This window comes from Cotesia typhae, unplaced genomic scaffold (assembly GCF_013202065.1).
Source record: "Cotesia typhae breed Kobodo isofemale line unplaced genomic scaffold, CoteBio_Ctyphae contig_33, whole genome shotgun sequence".
NCBI lineage: Eukaryota > Metazoa > Arthropoda > Insecta > Hymenoptera > Braconidae > Cotesia > Cotesia typhae.
The window spans coordinates 3929857-3939453 of NW_027423741.1; the positions used below are offsets into that span (position 1 = coordinate 3929857).

At 29.3% G+C, this 9597-nt stretch overlaps 1 protein-coding gene across 4 annotated transcripts in view; it reads left to right on the forward strand.

Annotated features, from left to right (window-relative positions):
* The window catches only part of LOC141526242 (uncharacterized), a 56564-nt gene extending 46977 nt beyond the window's left edge, over positions 1–9587 (forward strand). For all 4 annotated transcript variants that reach the window (XM_074241125.1, XM_074241124.1, XM_074241123.1 and 1 more), the window contains one exon: positions 9306–9587. In XM_074241125.1, coding sequence (XP_074097226.1) covers positions 9306–9587 — 282 coding nt within the window. The remainder of the gene's footprint in view (positions 1–9305) is intronic.
* The last annotated feature ends 10 nt before the right edge of the window (positions 9588–9597 follow it).

Sequence of the window (9597 nt, forward strand, 5' to 3'; positions counted from 1 at the left end):
CCGGTAGCCATGACCTTACGTGTTTTATTGCACGCACACACACGATATAGAATACCCCTTCACTCGACATTCGACCTTTTTACACACAAGTTCTTGGTCCTCTAAAGGAGTAACCTTTTATGACTATACCCGTTTCGATTTTACGGCGGGCAATAAAATTTTGTACTGCAAGCCTATCCACTTTCCCGCTTGATTTGAGTCGTTAATCTCTCACAAATTACTCTCTGAAATACTTCAACGAATTTTTGACTTTTTTTAGTTCTAGACTCAATTTGAGCTAATTAAACTTTTTTTTTTTTTTAATTAGTTTGCCGTAAATTTAGCTTCTTATCAACTTAGGTAATTTATATTAGCAAAGGGTAAATTGCGCTTTTATTTTTGAGTTCAGTAAAGAATTTTGAGAGTTTTTTGGACCCCCTGGGAAAAAATATAAATGTTTAACAAGTAAAAAAATTTATATCTATTTTCCAATTTTGGTTGAAATTTTACTTAAAGAAAGTTTGTAGTTTGAAGATTTTCTTAAAAAAATAAAAATTTTTTTATATAACAATAATTCTCATTAGACCTTTTTTTAGTACTACCTCTTTCACGCTCGCCACCTCATCAATTCTAATACAGTGTTTAGTTTCAGTTTAATTAAATTACACGAAATCATACAACACACAGCAAACTAAATTTGTTATATCACGCGAGTAAGATGGCCATTCACAAAATTAGTTTAAAAGTAGAAGTAAATAAAAATAAAAATAAAAAACAAATTTAATTGTCCGGTAGCAAAAACAAAAGTATTTGTTGCAGAAAAATCTGTCCGATAGTGATAGTTTAACCATGGGAACGTAAATTTACCAAGTTCTAGGGGGTGGGTTGTGTCTACATATTTCGAGGTCGACCTCTTTGATTTAAAAATAAATAATTGACCTTAATTATCGCCCGTGTTATCGCGGCGGTAGAATATATTTAAACTGAAAGAATTAATATTACTTTTTATTGCTTAAACTTTTCACCCAGGTTTCTTTGTGCTAGCCAATAAAATACTTGAGTAAATAATTAAGTAAATTCATGTTATTATAAGCGGGAAGGTAATATTTAATGGATAGAATATACGAGGCTGACTTAGATACACGGAATTAATAAATGAAAGTGATACACAACGGTTGGTAGGTTTTTATGCTGGAAAAGTCCCTATTAAATTTATCGTCGGAGGGACCTTTGAGGTAGCAAATGGGTTTGCGTGCTTCAATCTTGTGGTTGGGTGCTGTAAACCGCGAATCGATATCACCCTGTTCTCTGGTGAGCGACATTCGAGGCAGTCCATTAAAATAGTTTGACGTGTTGACGATGAAAACATATTAAATATAAGTTAACTCTGTAAAAAAATAACAACACGTGTAAGATAAAATATCTGAGCGAATAATTACTACAATCGTCCAAAATTTTATTTACTTATATATTAATTTTATATGTTTTTTATCTTTACTGTTATCGATTTACTCGCAGTAAAAATTTTTATTAAATTTACATTATTTTTAATCAACTCGAAGCTTTTTTTATTGATCTCTTGAAAAAAATATTCAGGCGTACAAGGGTGTTGAAATGGGAGGGATTAAATATTGATAAGGGTTCAGAACAGACCTTCCAAAAGTAAAACTGCTGTTATTTCACGTGTTGACACTTTTCATTGAGTAAAAAAAATTATTAAAGTAATAATTTTTTAAAAATTTGTATTTGTTTGGTCATTTATTGTTTATTTTGACAGTAACGAACCAAATAATTTTTTTTGAATGTAATTAATGGAAAAGAAAAAAAAAATTCGTCATCAACAAAAGTGCATTTTTGCTCGACAAATTATATAAAACTTCGTGTAGAGCAAATGCGTTTTTTTTATCGAGTTTGATCGGCAGAGCGATGCAATAAAATTGAAAAATAAATTTAATACTCTATCGATTTTGAATAAAAAATTTTAAATTGCATTTCTGTACACACATATATAGAATTTATGTCAGTCACAACTATTGAGTATGAGCGTATATAAATAGAAGTAAATTAAATAGCTTGGATTTGAATAAAATGGAGCAGAGGATGTAATAAAAATGGGAGTCATTAAACGGTGAATTGGATACAAATCCAGGATAACTTTCGGGATACAATGGTTAAGTTAATTATCGTAGTACTGTTTTGTGACATGGAGTAAACCAAACAGTGCTCTAAAATATACATTGTCTATTTGTATTATCAATTGAACTTGCTCTTGCTCTTTTGTTAATTAGAAACCCCTCATACGTTACAGTTAATCATGTTACTTTGTTTATGGTGGGTGTATACATATTGTATATATATCTACTACATACACGCTATACCTATATAACGTTGTACACAAGTATTGTACATTAACGTGTACATTTTACTTCACTATGCTCAACTATATACCGTAACATCCTGGATATTTGCATTAATACTAAAATGTATATTATCGCCAATTAAATTTGTTATTAATAGACTACATTTTCGATTCCATATGACCGGTTTCTGTTGAATACATAATTAATTATTCATTTCTGCAATTATTACTATTAATTTTCAATTGATAATTACAAAGTTGCTTATTTAACTTATAATTTTTTTGTTATTATTTTAATTAAGGATTACAAAAATTTTAACTCATTGAAAGCAAAGTTGATTTGACATGTAATCATAAAGACCCATGTTCAAATCCTGGCTTGGTTCTGATTCCTAAATTTTTGGGATAATTTTTTAATAATCTATTTGTTTAAAAGAAAAATATAAAACTGAAGAATTTATAAATGATTATTAATTTTATTAAATATTTTTCATTGAAAAAATTTAAAGCAAAGGATAAAAGATTTATCACAGTTGACTGAGTAAAAACATAAAGATATCAGAAAAATTGCTTGAAGGTGTATTGTAGCATATAGAGTATATGTTTGTACACACATAAAAAACTACAGCAATATTAATACAAAATAAAAGATCGAATGCACATATGTAGCTCGAAATGCGTCGATTGTAGATTTCTTCAGTCCATTGGATAAGACGACACTTTTCTTATCTCAATCTCAAGTCGCATCGAGTCTATTAAAACATTGAAAAATCTCCTTCAATATTGATTCCAAGATTTCAGTTCACTGACCCTAGAAAATTCATATCTTTTGTTTAACTTTTTTTTTTTTTTTTTTATTATTTGTTTTTTCTCAAATAATGTTACACAATTTATCTTATTTTATTTTATTAAGGCGACTAGAATTTCAACTATAGACAACGAGTACTTGAAAAAAGCGATGTTAGAAAGTAAATATTGTCTCAGCTAACAATTATCTCGATAAAGTTTTCAGTAGGCTTAACTATACGAAAAAAGAATATATATATTTTCACTTCGAGAGGATAAATTAAATAAAATAGTTAAGCGTGTTTTTAACTAAATTAGACGTCATTCTTATCTACGTAAAAAGTGATTATATTGTTTGATCTATTAATTGCTTTAGACGTCATTTTATATTAATAGCAAGGAACAAATAAAATAAACTTTAAATATTTTCACTCGGAAAATTAGTCATCAATAAAATAACTTTTAATTGCATTTTATTTCTCTCAATTTTCCTTACAACCCGATTGCTCTCGACAACTTATAATCTAAAAACTTTGATAAAACTTTCAACAAAACTTATCGGATAATTTTTGAATAAAAAACACCAAAAGTCAAGCCATTTTTAATTAACCACGAAAATAAAAGTTAATAAAACAATCAATAAACTTTTACTATGAGATATCTATTCATACCAAAATAATAACAATAACATCAATAATATTTTTCTTTATCGCGTTTTTTATTTTATCGACGTGTCTTCTACATATTTTCTTTTTCATCTCACAACCAGCGCGGCAAAAGACGAGGTCATGTTTGCTGTTATTTCAAAAAAAGTTATTCCATAAAAAAATCTACTGCGAAATGTGACACTCTACTTTTCACTTTATTATTATTTATTTCCTTTTCACTCTCGACTTTCTACCATCACCGCGGTCGGGTAATTATCCCTTGCATCAACAACCAAAGAACTCTACTAAGTGGGATTAAAAAAATAAGAAAAGACACTTTCTACGTCTTGAAGGGTATAATTATCGTTCCGAGTTCATACTTTACTGGATTTATTTTTTTTTAATCTAGAATTAAAAATTTTTTATAATTAAATTCACTTAATTTTGACAAAAATTAAAACTCAAATTAGTTAAATTAGTTTTTCTTAGCATAAATTATTTCAAAACTTTAGAAAAATTTCTCATTGAAAATTTCACCGATAGAATTATCCGAGAAAAATTTTTTTCATTAAATTTTCGCATAATAATTAATAAATACTCCAAAACTTAAAGAAATAAATGAAAAAAAAAAAAAAAAAATAAATAACATAACAAAACAATATTTTCCATATCTAAGGCTTTCTTCTATTCCACTCGTTTTTTATTGGATTTTCATATCGCGTTTCATACATATCTTATATTTAAATATAAATATAAATTTCATTTGATGGAATGAGCTTTGAAGTTCCCATTGAAGTTTGAATTTAATGAATCCTCTAAAGGAATATCATTCACATCAGAATATAGTTACCCGGCTTTCCACCTATTTTCTCTCTCTCTCTCTCTCTCTCTCTCTCTCTCGCATTTACTTCGCTGAATCCCACTCAGGATTTGTGTGTATCCTCCGTATCTGGTCAAAGTTGGTGAATCAATAATTCTGGGGTCTCTACGACTGCTGTATCCAGGCTATATATAGAGCAGAGTCGCGATGTTCTATGGATCATGAGGGCTGCAAAGCATTACAGATATTCCCAGAAGTAACTGCAGCATCCCTTGCAGCATAACACAGAGACCATAAAAGCCCAAGATTAAATCGGATTTACGTAAACAGGCATAATGTACTAACACCGGGCATATTTTTTTTAGTCTTTTTTACATTTTCTATATTCCACTCTTCATTCAGTAATTATCTTCTGGGGATGATAATAATTCTACAAAAGAAAATAGTAGTAATATAAAATAAAGTCTTACTGTTGAAATTTAGAGGGAGAAAAAAAAACATAAATTTTATACTCGATGCCATGGGTCACATCCCTTTTTCATGAGCTGTATGTTAATGCACTTTACTGTCCTTTTCACATATATTCTCCGGTGTTTTACTTTGTTTCCATATAAGCCCGCATGAAAATCTGACGCCTCGATTACGCGGGTTGACACGCCTTCAATTTTACTTATCCGTCTCCGTCTCCCTCTGGTATTTCTACTTACTGTAATATATGTTTATATATACATCAAAAAAATCGTTTATCCTTAAATAAAAATGAGCGATTTGAATGAATGACAAATAAGCTGGAATAAATATAAAAAAAAAGTTTTATATATCGCGTTACTAATATCGAAAAGGCGTATAAAAAATTTTTTCTTTCTTCAATTAACTTGAAAATGTGTAAAAATCTTTGATAAATATGAGAGAAAAAAACAAAAAGGGTGTAGATAAAAAAAAATTTCATTTTTACTGTCTGACTTTCTGCTTCAAAAATAAAAAGCGTCGCAAGAGTCATTTTTTTTAATTTTCAATTAAACGAAAAAAATTATTGATACAAACATTATTTTTTTTTTTTGTATTTACACATGAATTATTTTTAATCAAAATTTTTTTGTAAGCTACTATTATTATTACTATTATTTTTTAAAATTATTTAATAGACGTAGAGTCGCTACCTGTCACGTAAAATCCTTCAAAAAATCAATTTCTATTTTAAGGATTTCGCTCAATGTATCGAAAAAAAAGTGACAAGGATGAATGAGTGAGGATGTAAATCGACGTTAACATTTCGTAAATGACATAACAAACTTAAATCGATGTGACGGTAACGCAATTCGGTCTATAACTCGTTCTATCAAATTACAAAATTTATTCCAACTCTCGCGGGATAATTTTATTTAGGTAGATTGAGATGCGAACCGGATAATTATATTATTTATATCGTTAAACAAAAAAGGTGAAAACAATTGGAATTCAATTTGTCGATCATTCCGATCTACCAGTATTATAGTTTAACGAGTTTACCAAAGTAGGCCAATTAATATCCGTCAGATTGTCGGGGATAATATATTCTTATTTTTTATATATATTTAAATCCAGCGACGCACTAAAATATTTATAAAACAACATTTAATGAGGGTAATTAAGGATATACGTGAAGTGAATGTTTGTTAGTTTTTCGAGGTTAAATTGAATAAATGGGAGATTTTAATTTTAAAGAGAAAGGTGGAAGGAGAGAGGAACCTTTTTGTCATTGGAGTGTAGGCGTTGAGGACGTCTTAGCAGCTTCCTCTGTTACAGACCCGAGGCAATGGCGCGACGGAAGTGTTCCACGCCATCAAAAGGATGTTACAATTAATGCTGACCGGGGCTCGTTAGCACGTTTCCTTTTTTTCCTTTACTCATTCTCAAACCACCGACGGCCTCTTTCTACGACCTCATGCTTAAAAGATGAACCTCCTGTTTTCGTTGAGCTTTTTTTTTTTGTAGTAATTTTTTGAAAAAAAGTTTAAAGAAAAAAATAATGATATCTCTTGGTAAAAAAAAAATTGAAATTGTTTTACTCACAGAAATAAATTTTATTTAAGTTTTCCAGACTGTTTTTTTTTTTTCTTTATATCGGTTTTCAAACACTAAAAGGGCGTTTTACAACAAAAAGATAAGGCAATCTGCCAAAAAGGTTAAAACAATTTTTTTTTTTCATTCTACTCAGTCACGTCTTTAATGCTGGTGGTATAAGGCAATGTTTTATTCTACAAGACGTGTTTTTTATTTTTGAAAACGATTTAAAAGCAGTTTACGGTAGTTTACCTCCATTAGACTTATTTAATCATTTACAAGGGATTTGACCTTACATAATAGGTTTTTATTATGAATTTTTAGTCTTCAGACGAGAATAGTTGATTAGTTTGAGAAAAAAAAAAGATTTATACTACAGTTGTAAAAAGTTTTTTCATTTGAAATGAAAATTTTCCGCGAAGTTAAAAAGTAAAAGAGTAAATTTTGCATTCTAACTTTCTCAATGAAAATGAAGTTGATAAAAGTTGGAACTGGAACGCGACTAAAACACATCAACTAGAAAAAAAAAAAAAAATGTCAAGTGAGTGCAAGAGCCACTTGACCATGATGACACCAAATGTCAAAAAAGGTAAAGTGTCAATGAGAGTGTATAATATTAAGACGAATATTTCATACAAAGCTATGTAACAACTTAACTATTAATTTCTCGGTGGTTAATTGCAAGCGAGTAGGAGTCGAAAATATAAAATAGGTCATTAAATTTTGTTGTTGTCGATAAAATATTTATTCATGCATATTTTACTAATTAATCACACAGAAGTATAACATTAGAAAAATAATTAAAAATTTCACACGACTCTCTCAATCTCATTATATTTTACGATTCTGCAAAAGCAGAAAGAAAAGTTTATGTCAAAGTTATAAAAGACTTATTTTTTATGTAACAGCAAAAAAGTAACAGCTGGTATCGGTGTGTCAGATACAATTGTGTATGCTGAGGAGGAATACGACCGACAAGAGAGAAAGAGAATATGACGTACGAAGAGAATCAAGTTAATTTAAATAACTTAATTACACAAGTAACGTCGGAGTGTTTTTGTCATCGTTCGATGCAAATATATCTATAAAAAGATTTTTTGATTTAGATTTTATTTTCTGAGAGCTGAATTCTAAATAGCCACTTTATTTATTGATATTTTCATCAATTATAAAATTAATAACAAGCACATTTTTTTTAATGAAATATTTTTAAAACTTCCAAAAATTCTATTTTTATTCATTTAAAATAATTTCCGTATTTTTTTCAAAAAAAAAAAAAAAAAAATACATTTAATTTCAAACTCACAAATTTTTTATTAAACTTTGTTTTGTAATTTAAAAAAATTTTTCCAAAAATCATTACAAACCTTAGAGCCAACAATTTTCAATTATTGATTAGAGTTGAACACAGTCTTTTATTATCTCGAAGCTTGTCTTAATTGAAACTGTCTTAATTATAATAACACCAATTCCTATTATTATTATTATTATTATTATTATTATTATTATTATTATTATTATTCTTGCCATCATCAACCGTATCAAGCTTATAATTTCTAGTGTATAGTTCAAGAATAATTGATATAAATCTCAGTATCTAATTAATTTACTAGTTCAAATTAACGAAGTATTGAGATGGTAAAATGCTCGCGACTAATTGTGTCTAGTCGGTATATTTTAATGTGAATCGCAGTTAATGTTGCCAATACAGAATCCAGACGTCTAATCTTATATGCAGCATATTTATACATACTGTATACTAAACAGGTATGCATCCCATCTATTTTCTTCTTGCAAAATACACAGCAGTGTATTATATATATTCACGGATGAGAGAGCTTGCAAATTCCTACTCATCCGTAAAAGGTCTCGAGGATGTCGGAGCTTCCATCTGGATTCTCCCGACCCTTTCTTATCAACTTATGTACTATCTTACTGCATATATCTATATATTCCCACGTTATGTTATCGCTGGAATTATTATTATATTATATACTATATATATTTCAATATACATTCCGATTCTCGGGTAAAATTACGACCCACGCACATTCTGGAGAACGTTGACGTTTCTTAAACATTAACAACAATTACTGTTTTACTTTACTGACATTGTGCTTCGCAGTTTGTATTAATTTAATCAATCAATGCTTCCGTACACTTGTCGAATTTTACGACAGAGAGCACAGATGCTTTGTAAATACTGTGGTTTGCTCTGGACGGACACTTCTGTGAAGACCTGAGGTTAATTTAAGTTTTGATTATGTTCAAAATCTTTTGCTATCTAATTTTGATAGATAATAAAGTTTGAAATTGTAGTTGAAGAAATCTTTAAAAGTTGTAGTGAAAAATATCAAAAGTATTTTTCTATCGGACCGATATCTTGATCCGGTCTAACCTTTCTGAACTTGTAAGTCTCGGCACCCTATTTTTAACTTTACAGCCTAAATTATATTTTATTAGAATTTTTTTTAATTTGTACAAGTAAATTTTTTTTTTTTTTTTTTTTTTAAATATATTATAATATTACATTTTTTTTCATAATAACAATCTGTGTAATTAAAAAAAAAATTATTGAAATTTTCTTAGACAACATAATTGTAACTAAAAAAGACGATAAAAAAAAACTAGAATGAAAAGACTAACGAAAAAAAAAATGACTGTGTTTCAGAATATGGAGCATGCAGATAATCGGCGATTGCTGATAAATAGTTCCCGTAAATTATTAATATCGAGAGCTCGCGGTGGGATAATCAATAGCAAGAGCAGTATCATCAGTAACATTAGACTAAAATCCCTCACGCAAAAACAGTACCAGGCTAAAGAACAAGCGCAAAAGCAAAAGCAGCAACAGGATCAGGATCAGAAGCGTAATCAGGTGAAGGAGTGTGGTCGTGTGTCAGTGGTGATTGGGGGTGGCCGGGTTGCCGCCAGCACGGCGATGCGACGATGAGCCCGGCGTG